General features: G+C 42.8%; 1 protein-coding gene across 1 annotated transcript; it reads left to right on the forward strand.

Annotated features, from left to right (window-relative positions):
* Positions 1–11,258: 11,258 nt before the first annotated feature.
* LOC139831580 (uncharacterized) lies at positions 11,259–12,009 on the forward strand. The gene is made up of 2 exons (XM_071820879.1): positions 11,259–11,762; positions 11,821–12,009. Exons 1-2 carry the CDS (start codon positions 11,259–11,261, stop codon positions 12,007–12,009), a joined length of 693 nt encoding a protein of 230 aa, XP_071676980.1.
* Positions 12,010–17,445: the final 5,436 nt, after the last annotated feature.

Here is a 17,445-nt window from a genome sequence, read left to right on the forward strand (position 1 = left end):
AAATTATGAATTTTAAGAATTTAAATAATAACTTGGAATTTTAAACCATTATTTCCTTGTATTTAAAAATTCAAGGAAAAATCTCAAATAAGTTTAAATACTTATTTTCAAACATTTCAAAATGAAATTCTACTATTCCAAGTCATTTCTATTGAGAAAGATATTTCTCAAAGAAAAATACTCTATTCCCTATTTATTCCAAAAATATATAGAGACAACTCTATTATTTTAATTCAGTTTTGGAATGAATGATAAACCACCAAGTCAAATAGTTTTACTTTGAATTATTGTATTTTATGAGAATTAAAATGATTTACACTTTTAAATCTATTGCAAGTTACTGTCAAAGACATAAATCGTAACTCAACCCTAAATTGCTATAACTCAGCGGGGTAAAGGGATTCAACATAAAATAATACATCCATGATTGCATTATTTGGATTTTATAACATTGTCCTTACCGGACAATGATGCTTCTTACAGAACCCGAGGTCCAGGTTCCATCAACTGCATTGAACTGCACTATCTCGCAGTCCACAGGCAAGTTCACCCTTGCTCATGTCAACTTGATTATTTTCTACTACTTTAATGCAAAGCTATATACTTATCATTCCTGCATCGCAAATGAAATGTTACTTTCCAACTATGAATATGACTATGTGGCTGGCAATGGAACCATGGTATGTGTTGATATGGTGGAGGTTCCATTGCATGGGTTATATCACCCTAGGATTAATTACCAATGCCGTCCAGTGATTCTAGCGCCGTACAAACCGCGTTGACCATGAGATCTATAATGGCTCTGGGGAAGCCAGCCGTATCTTTTCCCTTCTGCACGCCAACGGATCTGTAGAGCCGATGGGGTGTTGGAGGCACCGCCGCAATAGGTTGGGATATCCTTTTAAATCCCCATCCATTAGTGATGATAAGCTCTACGATCTATGATGGATTGTCCGGAGTACACCGTGAGTAAAGCCGTATTATCGGGAGAAGTCTACTGGGGGTGTACGGTCGGACAAAAGGGTGGGTTTGCAGTCGCGGAGAAGGCGGTGTGGGCTTGGATTTTCATACCTGGCCTCACACCAAAGGAAGTGTGAACGGGGGCAAGTCCCTGCGGATGGCAAAAGGGGTGGAATCTCTTATGGGAAAAGTAACGCACCTCTGCAGAGTGTATCAAATTGTGGCTGTCACTGAAGGAGATATGCCCTAGAGGCAATAATAAAGTGGTTATTATTTATATCTCTATGTTTATGATAAATGTTTATATGTCATGCTATAATTGTATTAACCGAAACATTAGTACATGTGTGATATGTAGACAAACAAAGAAGTCCCTAGTATGCCTCTTAACTAGCTTGTTGGTTAATGGATGATTAGTTTCATAATCATGAACATTGGATGTTATTAATAACAAGGTTATATCATTGTATGAATGATGTAATGGACACACCCAATTAAGCGTAGCATAAGATCTCGTCATTAAGTTATTTGCTATAAGCTTTTGATACATAGTTACCTAGTCCTTATGACCATGAGATCATGTAAATCACTTATACCGGAAAGGTACTTTGATTACACCAAACGCCACTGCGTAAATGGGTGGTTATAAAGGTGGGATTAAGTATCCGGAAAGTATGAGTTGAGGCATATGGATCAACAGTGGGATTTGTCCATCCCGATGACGGATAGATATACTCTGGGCCCTCTCGGTGGAATGTCGTCTAATGTCTTGCAAGTATATGAATGAGTTCATAAGAGACCACATACCACGGTACGAGTAAAGAGTACTTGTCAGGAGACGAGGTTGAACAAGGTATAGAGTGATACCGAAGATCAAACCTCGGACAAGTAAAATATCGCGTGACAAAGGGAATTGGTATCCTATGTGAATGGTTCATTCGATCACTAAAGTCATCGTTGAATATGTGGGAGCCATTATGGATCTCCAGATCCCGCTATTGGTTATTGGTCGGAGTGAGTACTCAACCATGTCCGCATAGTTCACGAACCGTAGGGTGACACATTTAAAGTTGGATGTTGAAATGGTAGAACTTGAATATGGAATGGAGTTCGAATATTTGTTCGGAGTCCCGGATGAGATCCCGGACATCACGAGGAGTTCCGAAATGGTCCGGAGAATAAGATTCATATATAGGATGTCATTTTATGTGAATTAAAATGACGCGGAAGGTTCTATGGAAGGTTCTAGAAAAGTCCGGAAGAAACCACCAAGGAAGGTGGAGTCCACATGGGACTCCACCTCCATGGCCGGCCAACCCTAGTGGGGGTGGAGTCCCAAGTGGACTCCCCCTTAGGGGGCCGGCCACCCCTCCCATATGGGAGGTGGAACTCCCACCTCTAGTGGGAGTCCTAGCTTGGGTAGGTTTCCCCACCATATGGAAGGTTTTTGGTTCGGGTCTTATTCGAAGATTTGGAGACCAACACTTGGGGTTCCACCTATATAATGAGGGGCCAAGGGGAGGGGGCTGGCCACCCAAGAACCACCAAGGTGGCCGCACCCCTTAGTGGCCGGCGCCCCCCTCTCCCAAACCCTAGCGGCCTCTCTCCTCCACCACGTCCCGCACGCTTAGCGAAGCTCCGCCGGACTTCTTCACCACCACCGACACCACGCCGTCGTGCTGTCGGATTCAAGAGGAGCTACTACTTCCGCTGCCCGCTGGAACGGGAAGGTGGACGTCGTCTTCATCAACAACCGAATGTGTGACCGAGTACGGAGGTGCTGCCCGTTCGTGGCGCCGGAAGCGATCGTGATCAAGATCTTCTACGCGCTTTTGCAAGCGGCAAGTGAACGTCTACCGCAGCAACAAGAGCCTCATCTTGTAGGCTTTGGAATCTCTTCAAGGGTGAGACTCGATACCCCTTCGTTGCTACCGTCTTCTAGATTGCATCTTGGCTTGGATTGCGTGTTCGCGGTAGGAAATTTTTTGTTTTCTATGCAACGTTATCCTACAGTGGTATCAGAGCCGTGTCTATGCATAGATGGTTGCACGAGTAGAACACAATGGTTTGTGGGCGTTGATGCTCTTGTTATCTTTAGTTTGAGTACTTTGCATCTTCGTGGCATAGTGGGATGAAGCGGCTCGGACTAACTTTACATGACCGCGTTCATGAGACTTGTTCCTCGTTCGACATGCAACTTATATTGCATAAGAGGCTTTGCGGGTGACTGTCTCTCCTACTATAGTGAAGATTCAATTTACTCTTCTATTGAAAACATTAGTATCAATGTTGTGGTTCATGTTCGTAGGTAGATTAGATCTCTCTCTCGAAAACCCTAAACCACGTAAAATATGCAAACCAAATTAGAGACGTCTAACTTGTTTTTGCAGGGTTTGGTGATGTGATATGGCCATAATGTGATGATGAATATGTATGAGATGATCATTATTGTATTGTGGCAACCGGCAGGAGCCTTATGGTTGTCTTTAAATTTCATGTTGAGTAGTATTTCAAAGTAGTTGTAATAGTTGCTACATGGAGGACAATCATGAAGACGGCGCCATTGACCTTGACGCTACGCCGACGATGATGGAGATCATGCCCGAAGATGATGGAGATCATGTCCGTGCTTTGGAGATGAAGATCAAAGGCGCAAAGACAAAAGGGCCATATCATATCACATATGAACTGCATGTGATGTTAATCCTTTTATGCATCTTATTTTGCTTAGATCGCGATTTCGTAGCATTATAAGATGATCCCTCACTAAAATCTCAAGATAATGAAGTGTTCATCCTTAGTAGCACCGTTGCCAAGACTTGTCGTTTCGAAGCATCTCGTGATGATCGGGTGTGATAGAATCAACAAGTGCATACAACGGGTGCAAGACAGTTTTGCACATGCGGATACTAAGGTGGCCTTGACGAGCCTAGCATGTACAGACATGGTCTCGGAACACGTGATACCGAAAGGTAGAGCATGAATCATATGGTTGATATGATGAACACTTTGAGTGTTCGCCATTGAAATCACACCTTGTCTCGTGATGATCGGACATAGGTGCGGTGGATTTGGTTCGTGTGATCACTAAGACAATGCGAGGGATATTGTTTTGAGTGGGAGTTCATCTAGATTTTTAATTATGTTGAATTAAAATTTGAACTCAATTTGTCATAAACTTAGTCTAAACTTTTGCAAATATATGTTGTAGAGATGGCGTCCCCAATCAATTTTAACCAGTTCCTAGAGAAAGAAAAACTTAAGAGCAACGGTAGCAACTTCACCGACTGGTTCCGTCATGTGAGGATCTTCCTCTCTAGCGGAAATCTGCAATATGTGCTTGATGCACCGCTAGGTGACCCTCCTGCAGAAACTGAAACCGATGAAGTAAAAGCTGTTTACGAGACTCGGAAAACTCGGTACTCTCAAGTTCAGTGTGCCATCCCGTGCGATCAGGAATCCGATCTTCAAAAACGTTTTGAGCACCACGATCCTCATGAGTTGATGAATGAGCTGAAAGCTATATTCGAGACTCATGCGGCCGTGGAATGCTATGAAGCATCGAAACAATTCTTCAAATTGTATGATGGAAGAAGGCAGCTCCGTTAGTGAGCACATGCTCGCCATGACCGGCATGCGAAGAAACTCACTGACTTGGCAAGAGTGATTCCTAACAGATCGGGATTAATCGTGTCCTTCAATCACTGCCACCAAGTTACAAGAACTTTGTGATGAACTACAATATGCAGAACATGAACAAGGAGTTACCTGAACTCTTTGGCATGCTAAAAGCTGCTGAGATTGAGATCAAGAAAGAGCACCAAGTGTTGATGGTCAACAAGACAACCAGTTTCAAGAAACAGGGCAAGTCTAAGGGAAATTCAAGAAGGGTGGCAAGAAAGCTGCCACGCCTCCTATGAAACCTAAGAACGACCCTAAGCCTGATGCTGAGTGCTATTACTGCAAGGAGAAGGGACACTGGAAGCGTAATTGTTCCAAGTATCTGGCTGATCTGAAGAGCGGCCTTGTCAAGAAGAAGAAAGAAGGTATATCTGATATACATGTTATAGATGTTTATCTCACTGGTTCTCGTTCTAGTACCTGGGTATTTGATACTGGTTCGGTTGCTCATATTTGTAACTCGAAACAGGAACTAAAGAATAAACGAAGACTACTGAAAGATGAAGTGACGATGCGCGTTGGAAATGGATCCAAAGTCGATGTGATCCCTGTCGGCACACTTCCTCTACATCTACCTTCGGGATTAGTTTTAAGCCTAAATAATTGTTATTTTGTACCCGCGATGAGCATGAACATTATATCTGGATCTTGTTTAATGCAAGACGGTTATTCATTCAAGTCTGAGAATAATGGTTGTTCTATTTTTATGAATAATATCTTTTATGGTCGAGCACCACAAAAGAATGGCTTATTTCTGTTAGATCTCGATAGTAGTGATACGCATATACATAACATTGATGCTAAGCGAATTAAATTGAATGATAATTCTACTTATATGTGGCACTGTCGTCTTGGTCATATTGGAGTGAAACGCATGAAGAAACTACATACTGATGGATTACTTGAATCACTTGACTTTGAGTCACTTGATAGATGCGAATCATGTCTAATGGGAAAAATGACTAAGACTCCATTTTCTGGTATGATGGAGCGAGCTACTGACTTATTGGGAATCATACATACTGATGTGTGCGGACCAATGAGCGTAGCATTGCGCGGTGGTTATCGTTATGTTCTAACCTTCACAGATGATCTGAGTAGATATGGGTATATCTATTTCATGAAACATAAATCCGAAACTTTCGAGAAGTTCAAGGAATTCCAAAGTAAAGTAGAAAATCAACGTAACAAGAAGATTAAATTTCTACGATCTGATCGTGGAGGTGAATATCTGAGTTATGAGTTTGGCATGCATTTAAAGAAATGCGGAATACTTTCACAATTGACACCGCCGGGAACACCACAACGAAACGGTGTGTCCGAACGTCGTAATCGAACTCTCTTAGATATGGTTCGTTCTATGATGTCTCTTACTGATTTGCCGTTATCATTTTGGAGTTATGCATTAGAGACAGCCGCATTCACTTTAAATAGAGCACCATCAAAATCCGTAGAAACGACACCGTATGAATTATGGTTTAATAAGAAACCTAAGCTGTCGTTCCTAAAAGTTTGGGGTTGCAAAGCCTATGTAAAGAAGTTACAACCGGACAAGCTAGAACCCAAAGCGGAGAAATGCATCTTCATAGGATACCCTAAGGAAACTATAGGGTATACTTTCTATCACAAATCCGAAGGCAAAATCTTTGTTGCTAAGAACGGAACCTTTCTTGAGAAAGAATTTCTCACTAAAGAAGTGACTGGAAGAAAAGTAGAACTCGATGAGATTGATGAATCTATACTCGTTGATCGCAGTAGCGCAAAGATCGAAGTTGTACACACATCGCCTACACCGGCAACAGAGGAAGCTAATGATAATGATCATGAAACTTCGAACGAGGAAACTACTGAACCTCGCAGATCGACAAGGGAACGTACCACTCCTGATTGGTATGATCCTTGTCTAAATGTCATGATTGTGGATAACAATGATGAGGACCCTGCGACGTATGAAGAAGCGATGATGAGCCCAGATTCCAACAAATGGCAAGAAGCCATGAAATCCGAAATGGGATCCATGTATGATAACAAAGTATGGACTTTGGTAGACTTACCTGATAGCCGAAAGGCTGTCGAGAATAAATGGATCTTCAAGAGAAAAATAGATGCTGATGGTAATATTACTGTCTATAAAGCTCGACTTGTCGCAAAGGGTTTCCGACAAATTCAAGGAGTTGACTATGATGAGACTTTCTCACCTGTAGCGAAGCTAAAATCTGTGAGGATTTTGTTAGCAATAGCTGCATTTTTCGATTATGAGATTTGGCAGATGGATGTCAAAACGGCGTTCCTTAATGGAGACATTGAGGAAGAGTTGTATATGGTACAACCCAAAGGTTTTGTCGATCCTAAAAATGCTGACAAAGTATGCAAACTTCAGCATTCAATCTATGGACTGAAGCAAGCATCGAGAAGTTGGAACCGACGCTTTGATAAGGTGATCAAAGACTTCGGGTTTATACAGTGTCATGGAGAGGCCTCGTATTTACAAGAAAGTGAGTGGGAGCTCTGTAGCATTCCTGATATTATATGTAGATGACATATTATTGATCGGGAATGATATAGAACTATTAAGCAGTGTTAAAGGTTATTTGAATAATAGTTTTTCAATGAAAGACCTTGGTGAAGCATCGTATATATTAGGCATCAAGATTTATAGAGATAGATCAAGACGCCTAATAGGGCTATCACAGAGTACATACCTGGACAAAATTCTAAAGAAGTTTAGAATGGACGAAAGTAAGAAAGGGTTATTACCTATGTTACCAGGCAAGGTCTTGAGTAAGACTCAAGGACCGGCTACGGCAGAAGAAAGAGAAAGGATGAGTAATATCCCCTATGCCTCGGCAGTAGGATCTATCATGTATGCCATGCTATGTACTAGACCGGATATAGCACATGTTGTTAGTTTGACTAGCAGATATCAAAGTGATCCAGGAATGGAACACAACACATCGGTCAAGAATATCCTGAAGTACTTGAAAAGAACTAAGGATATGTTTCTTTGTTATGGAGGTGACCAAGAGCTCGTTGTAAGTGGTTACACCGATGCAAGTTGGAACACTGATCCTGATGACTCTAAGTCACTGTCTGGGTACGTGTTTATATTGAATGGTGCTGCGATGGTGGGCAAGCTCGAAGCGGTGCACGGTGGCGAAGTCTTCAACGTAATCGTAGTACATAGCGGCTTCAGAGGCTTCATCAGAAGCGGTATGGATGAAGAGGTTCATTGTAGAGCTCGGTGTGGTTCCTAGTGCATTGGACCCATTAATCATTTACTGTGATAACATGGGTGCCATCGCCAATGCACAAGAGCCAAGGTTACACAAGAGGCTGAAGCATATCAAGCTGCGTTACCACTCGATTCGCGAGTACATCGAAGATGGAGAAGTAAAGATTTGCAAAGTACACACTGATCTGAATGTAGCAGATCCGTTGACTAAAGCTCTCCCTAGGGCAAAGCATGACCAACACCAGAATGCCATGGGTGTTAGGTATATTACAATGTAATCTAGATTATTGACTCTAGTGCAAGTGGGAGACTGAAGGAGATATGCCCTAGAGGCAATAATAAAGTGGTTATTATTTATATCTCTATGTTTATGATAAATGTTTATATGTCATGCTATAATTGTATTAACCGAAACATTAGTACATGTGTGATATGTAGACAAACAAAGAAGTCCCTAGTATGCCTCTTAACTAGCTTGTTGGTTAATGGATGATTAGTTTCATAATCATGAACATTGGATGTTATTAATAACAAGGTTATATCATTGTATGAATGATGTAATGGACACACCCAATTAAGCGTAGCATAAGATCTCGTCATTAAGTTATTTGCTATAAGCTTTCGATACATAGTTACCTAGTCCTTATGACCATGAGATCATGTAAATCACTTATACCGGAAAGGTACTTTGATCACACCAAACGCCACTGCGTAAATGGGTGGTTATAAAGGTGGGATTAAGTATCCGGAAAGTATGAGTTGAGGCATATGGATCAACAGTGGGATTTGTCCATCCCGATGACTGATAGATATACTCTGGGCCCTCTCGGTGGAATGTCGTCTAATGTCTTGCAAGCATATGAATGAGTTCATAAGAGACCACATACCACGGTACGAGTAAAGAGTACTTGTCAGGAGACGAGGTTGAACAAGGTATAGAGTGATACCGAAGATCAAACCTCGGACAAGTAAAATATCGCGTGACAAAGGGAATTGGTATCGTATGTGAATGGTTCATTCGATCACTAAAGTCATCGTTGAATATGTGGGAGCCATTATGGATCTCCAGATCCCGCTATTGGTTATTGGTCGGAGTGAGTACTCAACCATGTCCGCATAGTTCACGAACCGTAGGGTGACACACTTAAAGTTGGATGTTGAAATGGTAGAACTTGAATATGGAATGGAGTTAGAATATTTGTTCGGAGTCCCGGATGAGATCCCGGACATCACGAGGAGTTCCGGAATGGTCCGGAGAATAAGATTCATATATAGGATGTCATTTTATGTGAATTAAAATGACGCGGAAGGTTCTATGAAAGGTTCTAGAAGGTTCTAGAAAAGTCCGGAAGAAACCACCAAGGAAGGTGGAGTCCACATGGGACTCCACCTCCATGGCCGGCCAACCCTAGTGGGGGTGGAGTCCCAAGTGGACTCCCCCTTAGGGGGCCGGCCACCCCCCCATATGGGAGGTGGAACTCCCACCTCTAGTGGGAGTCCTAGCTTGGGTAGGTTTCCCCACCATATGGAAGGTTTTTGGTTCGGGTCTTATTCGAAGATTTGGAGACCAACACTTGGGGTTCCACCTATATAATGAGGGGCCAAGGGGAGGGGGCCGGCCACCCAAGAACCACCAAGGTGGCCGCACCCCTTAGTGGCCGGCGCCCCCCTCTCCCAAACCCTAGCGGCCTCTCTCCTCCACCACGTCCCGCACGCTTAGCGAAGCTCCGCCGGACTTCTTCACCACCACCGACACCACGCTGTCGTGCTGTCGGATTCAAGAGGAGCTACTACTTCCGCTGCCCGCTGGAACAGGAAGGTGGACGTCGTCTTCATCAACAACCGAACGTGTGACCGAGTACGGAGGTGCTTCCCGTTCGTGGCGCCGGAAGCGATCGTGATCAAGATCTTCTACGCGCTTTTGCAAGCGGCAAGTGAACGTCTACCGCAGCAACAAGAGCCTCATCTTGTAGGCTTTGGAATCTCTTCAAGGGTGAGACTCGATACCCCCTCGTTGCTACCGTCTTCTAGATTGCATCTTGGCTTGGATTGCGTGTTCGCGGTAGGAAATTTTTTGTTTTCTATGCTACGTTATCCTACAGTCACTCCCTGTTCCGGGAAGGGAACTGCGAACGCGGCAGGAAAGGAAATCCACGAAGTTCTGGTCAACCTGTGAAGACTGACGGGCATAGTTTTCATAATAAAAGCAACCTTTTGAAGAAATGATTTCAAAACATGCATTGACCTGCGATTTCCTGATCAATGGTCGTAGCTAGTGCATCAAACACATTTTTACTCTTGTAGAACTTGCTGAGTACCCCTGTACTCACTTTCTTTCGACACCCTTGCTAGACTGTGATCCGGAAGTGGAGGCCGTCAACGATGGAGCACCAGAAGGAAGTTACGAGCTGGTTTACGAGGAACCTGATCTTACCGGCGGAGTGGAAGGAGTAGACTATGGGATAGTCTACGGATCAGATGACACGGAGGTGGAGGAGTAGTGACATACCCTAGCATCACAGAGCCGAGCAGCGTAGAACTTACTTAAATAAGTTGTTGAGCTCTCTTTATAGTTGTTATAAGTTGTAATCGTACTTAAGTAGTATCTTAGGGTGTTCTCATAGGACCTGTGAGAATACCAATCTTGTTAAGACAATGTTTGTAATAAAGTATGGAGTGTTATGACCTGCAATGTTTCTGTTGTACCACTCTGAGGGATATGGCAATTTGTGAAGAAGTCCCTTCACAAAGATCATATCAACGACTTGTATACTACAACATGCAGTGGTATGTTGGGTCACCGCACGCGCCCTAAAAAGCGCCCTGGCTAGTTTTTGAGCCCAGTAGAAGCGCCGGCAACCCCGTGCCGGCCCCTTCGTAGAGGGCGCGGATCGGACGCCGGCACCTCGCGGCACGTCAGAAACTGCGTGTGGACGCCTGCAGCCAGGCGCACCGCTTTTCTCACCTTCCACCCACGCTCGAGCTGACTCCCACCTCTCTACATCGCCATCGCCACCATCGCCGTTGCGCCCCTGCTTGCAATAGACACCGCTGCCGATACAGGAACCGCCGTCCATCGACACGGCCGCCACCGCCTCGACCGGCGGCTGCTGTTTTGACCGGAACAGAGGTCGCCGCCACCGCTGCACAACCGCCCGGCCCGCAAGGTGTTCGTCGGATTTCTGCGATGAACAGCGATGACGAGAGGATGGTGTAGCTGTTCACGGAGGAGCAGAACGTTGAGGCTGTCCGGCGACAACAACAACAACAACTGATTCTGACGAGCTTGCTCCGTGTTCACCATCCTTTGTTTGCCATGCCTCGACACGGTGGCTCAAAGCCAGGCAAGAGGAGAAACATCAACCGACATTTTCAAGCCGACGCAATGCTGCTTGACGCCAACTACTTTGCCGACGACGTGACTCATTCACCGAAAGAATTTCGGCGCTGGTTTAGGATGAACAAGGATATGTTCATGAAGATTGTTTACGGCGCCAGGGAGTATGACGACTACTTCATGATCAAGAAAGAGTGCACATATTTGTGGGGCTTCACCTCAATTCGGAAGTGCACTGCTGCAGTGCGCTGTCTTGCATACGGATCTCCTCCAGATACAACCACTGACGACCTACGGATGGCAGAGTTGACATGTTCACAGACTCTCTACAGGTTTTGCCATGCCGTCATACCGGTGTTTGGTAAATACTATTTGAGAGCACCAAGAGCAGATTATACAACTCGGATCCTGGAAAATAATGCAGCAGAAGGGTTTCTTGGGATGCTCGGAAGCATTGACTGTATGCACTGGGGCTTGAAGAATTGCCCCTTTTCTAGGCAGGGGATCTACAAGGGGAATACTGGTGAGTGCGATTTCATTCTAAAGGCAGTGGTAGACCATGACCTCTGGATTTGGCATGCTTTTTTTGGCATGACATGACGTGCTGCAGCGGTCTCCGGTGTTTTCTAGGCTAGCTGAGGGGCAAGCTCATGCCGTGAACTTTGAGGTAAACAACCACACATACAACAAGGGGTACTATCTAGCTGATGGTATCTACCCGACGTATGCTACATTTGCGAAGACAATCCCGTCTCCAACTTTGGAGATGGACGTTATTTTGCAACATGCCAGGAAGTAGCTCACAAGGATGTTGAGCATAGTTTTGGGGTGCTTCAGCAGCGTTTCGTCGTTGTTAGGTACCCTGCTCTCACTTGGTCCGAGTCTCAGATGTGGGAGGTAATGAACGCCTGTGTGATCATGCACAACATGATCATTGAGATCTACCATTTGATTATCAAGATCATCTTGCTGAGGTAGAGCATGTACCCCAAGAATCTGGCGTGTTTCTTCACATGATTATGAAGATCATCTTGCTGAGGTAGAGCATGTACCTAAGAATTTGACGCTTTCCTTCGCATGCATCATGAAATCCGAGATGCAGGTGTTCATGCTCCACTCCAGGCGGAATTTGGGGGCGAGGGGAGGACACGCCAACAATGCATGGTTTAATTTGAATTCTTGTATGAAAATTTTAATTTGTATTTGTTTCACTAGTAGAAAACAGGGCTTTCGTCCAACACCCTTGGAAGCTTTAGTCCCGGTTTAAAAACCAACTGGGATTAATGGGAGGCATTGGTCCCGGTTTATCCTAGAAAGCCTTTAGTCCCGTTTTGTTTGGAGCCTTTAGTCACAGTTCGTATTACCAACCGGGACTAAAGGGGTGGCGAGCCTTTAGTCCCGGTTAGGTTTTTTGGCTCCCCACGCATCTCCACACCCCCCGTGGATTGCCTTTTTAGCTCTGTAAAGTACAACAGAAAATGATAGAAAATTTAAAAAATAAAATCTTTTGAGATTCCTGTTTGTTACGCAACCTATTATTAGGGAGAATTAACAAATTTGAATTTCGACATTTTTTTTACATAAAAGGTTTAGAAAAAGATAAAATGGCATTAACTTTTGCATACGACGTTGGAAAAAAACGTATAATATATATATCAAAATGATCGTGTGAAAATTTTACATCTGCATTCAAATTAACTAGCTAGCTAGAGATGGCTAACTATACTGCTTGCGCATCAAGCAGGGGGGCGGGTCCTCTCTAAATGTGCACTACTCTAGTTTTTGCCATAAATTCAGGATTTTATATTTTTAAAAATTATAAATTAATAATTGCATCCTGCATAAAGATTACTATTACTTAACCATAAAGTTAGCCAATTTTTAGATCTTCAATTTTCAGGGTTGGCAAAAAAAATTTAAAAATTATAATACAAATTTAAATAGTCAATATTTAAAAGAATATAAAAATTATAATACAAGATTATTATTATATCATTAGTTTTGTTTATTAAAAGAATATTTGGAATTCAAACAATAAAGAAGTGTGACATGGAACAACACGTTAATATGATTGATATGATACTACTATCAACAATATGTGCGCGAAGCACTTGGAAACGGGGCGGGAAAGAAACTTGGAAGTTAAGCGTGCTAGTGCTGGAGTAGTGGAAGGATGGGTGACCGAGCGGTAAGTTTGACCGGTAAGTAATTTGATTAGAGATTAAGTGTAGTTAGAGACTAAACTTGTCAAATAACTGAAATACTAGAAATTCTGAAAAAATAGAAAAAAAAGTGGGAGCGAAAAAATTAGTAAAACAAAAATGGATAAAAAAAATAATGAAATAGCCTTTAGTCCCGATTAGTGTTACAAACCGGGACTAAAGGTCATTTGCCTCGACGCACGCCAACAGCCCACGTGGCGGGACCTTTAGTTCCGGTTTGTTTTACAACCGGGACTAAAGGGGAGGGCCTTTAGTCCCGAAGGTTCAGTCCCGGTTGAAAAACCGGGATTAAGGCCCTTATCAACCGGGATTATAGGCCTTTTCTCTACCAGTGTTTGGTTGTACGAATAATTTAATTTCTATTTGTTTGATATTATGAATAATTTAATTTCTATTTGTGTGATTGTATGAATAATTTAAATATATTATGCATAATTTATGTGATTGATATGTTGTTTCAAAATATTGTAAAAAGAAAAGAATTTTTTTGGGGGCTACCGTATGGGAAACACCGGTGTGGGAACATCATCCTCAAATAGAGAATGCAGTGTCAATGCCCAAACACAACAGTATTGACACTCTTGCTAGCGTCCATTTAGAAAGTGTCGGTGGAGATGCTCCAAGAGAGAGGGGTTCAGGCAGGAGAGTACATAACATACGACGAGCAGGAGAGTGATAGAAAACCTTCCAACTACCAAGCGGGGCCCACTTCATTGCATGCTCTGGCAGTAGGTCCAAACTGGCGCCGCGCCGCGCGTCCCGTTTTGGAGCCACGGCTCATCCGCAAGGCAAACGAACCGTTGAGAAGCCCGAACCGAACAGTGCCCGATCGGCACCTAATTTGGAGCTAAAGGTATTCGTTCATGCAAGAGCATTTCTAAATGCCCCCGAAATGTCTATGATATGTCCATCGGAGCGTCCACCTAAAAAAATAGACTCGCACTGACGCTCTTAAAAATGTGCTACCTCCGTCCTAAAGATTAGAACTTCTATTATTTTTGAAAGTCAAACTAAATAAGTTTGATCACATTTTTCGAAAAATCTATCAATAAATATGATATTTTATAGATACTATATGAAAACATATTTCATTATCTATCTAATAATATTGAATTTGGACTTTACATGTTAACAAATTTTGGTAAAATATGTAGTCAAATTTAACATAGTTTGACTTTATAAAAATAATATAAGCCTTAAGCTTTGGGATACAGGTAGTATCAGTAGAGTGCAACCCGAAACCTCTATTCGTCCTCTCGCGCTAGGCCTCGATCTATACATGCCAATCTCGGGGGCTCCGCCTGCCGCTACTCGTTCCATCTAGTCTAGGCCGTCACTAGTTGCTCATCTTCCCGTCTAGTCCATGTCGTCGCATGTTAATTTGACTACATATTAGCCATATGAGCCACTGGGGCAAAAGTCTCATCATAGTCACGGCCGTCAACCGCACCTCCACCGCCGTGATGCCTCCAAATAGTCTACCCTAGGACGGCAAGCCGAAGAAGCCATGCAAGGCTTAGTATGCGATGAATGCCAACACATCATGCAAGAGATGGATGTGGATACGCGGCAGCACCAACACCAACAGAGGAGCCAACGCTTGCGATCAAAGAGGAGCCAACGCCGATGGTCATAGAGGAGCCACCGTCGATCTCCATCTGATCTGTCCATTGATGCTTTTGTAATGTTATTGTTAGACTTGGTGGCCATTTTATGATGTGGCAAAATTTAAGGCTTTTCAACTATTTAAACTTTTTACATGTTTTAATTTGAATAACTTAATCATTTCAATTTATTTAAGAAAATATCAATTGGATCGTCCTATTAGGCAGCGACGCTATAGGCAAAGGCCCCTAATAGGGCGACCGCTTGTGTAGGTCCCGCCATGTTCGATGTTGTTGCCGGATATGGTTTAGGGGATCCGGGGAGATGCTCGTACTGAAGATTTTAGCACACAATTAGTCCAAAGATTTTTTTTTTGAAATTCAGTCCAAAGATTTTTTTTTTTGAAATTCAGTCCAAAGATTCAAAACAAGAAAAAACCCTACTTAAAATATTGGTAGGTGAGTAGGGTGATGCAAACAAATGTTACAGCTTGGTATGTCAAAAGAGGAAGAGAAAGCCCAAGCTCCCGTGACATGTGGGCCTGTTTGATTCATAGAAATGTTGGAGAAAAATCATGGGAATATAATTTTCCTTTGGTGACACTATTCATCTCTTTGATTCAAGAGAATGGAGCATAGGAAAAGTTTAGAAATTTTATCTTTGGTTTTGGTTTCATAGGAAAGTCAAAGGATACAATCCACCCAAACCTCTTTTCCACATTGCTAGGCAGAAAGAACGAGACAAAAATATAAACTACATAATAATGATCTAATCTTATAATTACATTTTAATCATGATTTAATTAACGTTATACGGACTCTTATCCTTTTCCTATTTATGTGAATCAAACACCTAATTTTACAAATTAATGTGCTTTTACAACCATCGAAAATTGCACATACATTTGTATCTTGTTCCTGTGGTTTTCTATTTCTTCATTTGTGAAATACTGCAGACCAAACAGGCCCATACTTTATCCCACCTCTTTTAAAGATCATATAACCCCATCTCTCCATCAGCAGAACTTCACGGGCACGAATCTCCAGCATAGCTAATGACGAATCTGCAGCTACGGCATGGCACCATGGCTTCCTTTTCTATGTGTGTGTCAGAGCTAGCGATATTCCTCAGCCAGGTGCTGGGTGTAAACGCATTGACAGATCGATTGTCCGTTTATATAAGTGGAGTGCGTCCACTCTTCGGATATGGATATGTAAAGCGGCCTCCCATGGTAGACTCTACTACTGCCAGACTACCACTCTGGCCATATCATACGCGCTCCACATTTTGGGTACGATTTGATCCGGACTTGGACAATCGTGTAGCTTTGTATTACCACTTGGGAGATCCTTGGGCCAACTTTGCTAGAGAAATCCTTGAGAATGTTAAGCTTCATGCACTAGCCATTTGAACTAAAAGTGCGAACTGATGGAAAGAGCTAGACAATCCATATATACACTTCACAACACCCTCACTCGCGTGTGACGGGAGAAAAGAAAGTCAACACGTGAAAGAAGAAGAGCACACCGAAACAGCGGTGACTAAAGAGGGGGGCAACAACAATTTTTAGACTTAATTGCAAAAACCATGTGAAAGACAGGATTTGAACTTGAGACCTGGGGCTCTGATACCATGTTAAGCTTAATGCACTAGCCACTTGAACCATAAGTCCAAACTAATAGAAAGTGCTAGGCAATCCACATATACACTTCACAACACCCCCACTCGCGTGTGACGGGAGAAGAGAAAGTCAACACGTGAAAGAAAAAGAGCACACCGAAACAGCGGTGGCTAAAGAGGGGGGCAACAACAATTTTTAGGCTTAATTGCGAAACCATGTGAAAGCCAGGAGTTGAACTTGAGACCTGGGGCTCTGATACCATGTTAAGCTGCATGCACTAGCCACTTGAACCAAAAGTCCAAACTGATGGAAAGGGCTAGGCAATCCACATATACACTTCACAACAGAGAATACCTACTCATTGCGAGACAACCGGTTTTGTTTCATGTAACACTCCCTAGTGCTTGTAGATTTGCTAACCTACAAATGATCTAGCCCTGCTAGCAATTAATTATAACAAGAGATCAGCTTTGATACTTTTCTAAACTACTCCTTCTGTTCCATAATTTTTGTGCTGAGTTTAGTTTAAATTTAGACTACTATCATTGGCATAAAAGAATACCGTAAGTTTGTCTCAATTTCGATGTAGAGTGTCTAGATAAATTTAAATTTAGACAAGTATCAGACAACGCCTAATGGAGGGAGGGGGTACAAATTGATGTGGAAAGAGCTAGTAGTGTGTGTTACTCTTTTGTTGTCGCCCTTGCCCGAGAAACCAATGCTCCGACTTATTGGCTACTTTCTCCATGTATAAGTTTGGTAAAAAATGGAGGTTCACTAAGTTTGA

The sequence above is a fragment of the Lolium perenne genome, chromosome 5, assembly GCF_019359855.2.
Source record: "Lolium perenne isolate Kyuss_39 chromosome 5, Kyuss_2.0, whole genome shotgun sequence".
Taxonomy (NCBI): domain Eukaryota; kingdom Viridiplantae; phylum Streptophyta; class Magnoliopsida; order Poales; family Poaceae; genus Lolium; species Lolium perenne.

Excerpts from the sequence above, each read along its gene's own strand:
- LOC139831580 (XM_071820879.1), top strand. The coding sequence starts at position 11,259 with ATGCTGCTTGACGCCAACTACTTTGCCGACGACGTGACTCATTCACCG. Across the intron at positions 11,763-11,820 it reads ATTTCATTCTAAAGGCAGTG|CGGTCTCCGGTGTTTTCTAG; the intron begins GTAGACCATGAC and ends GACGTGCTGCAG.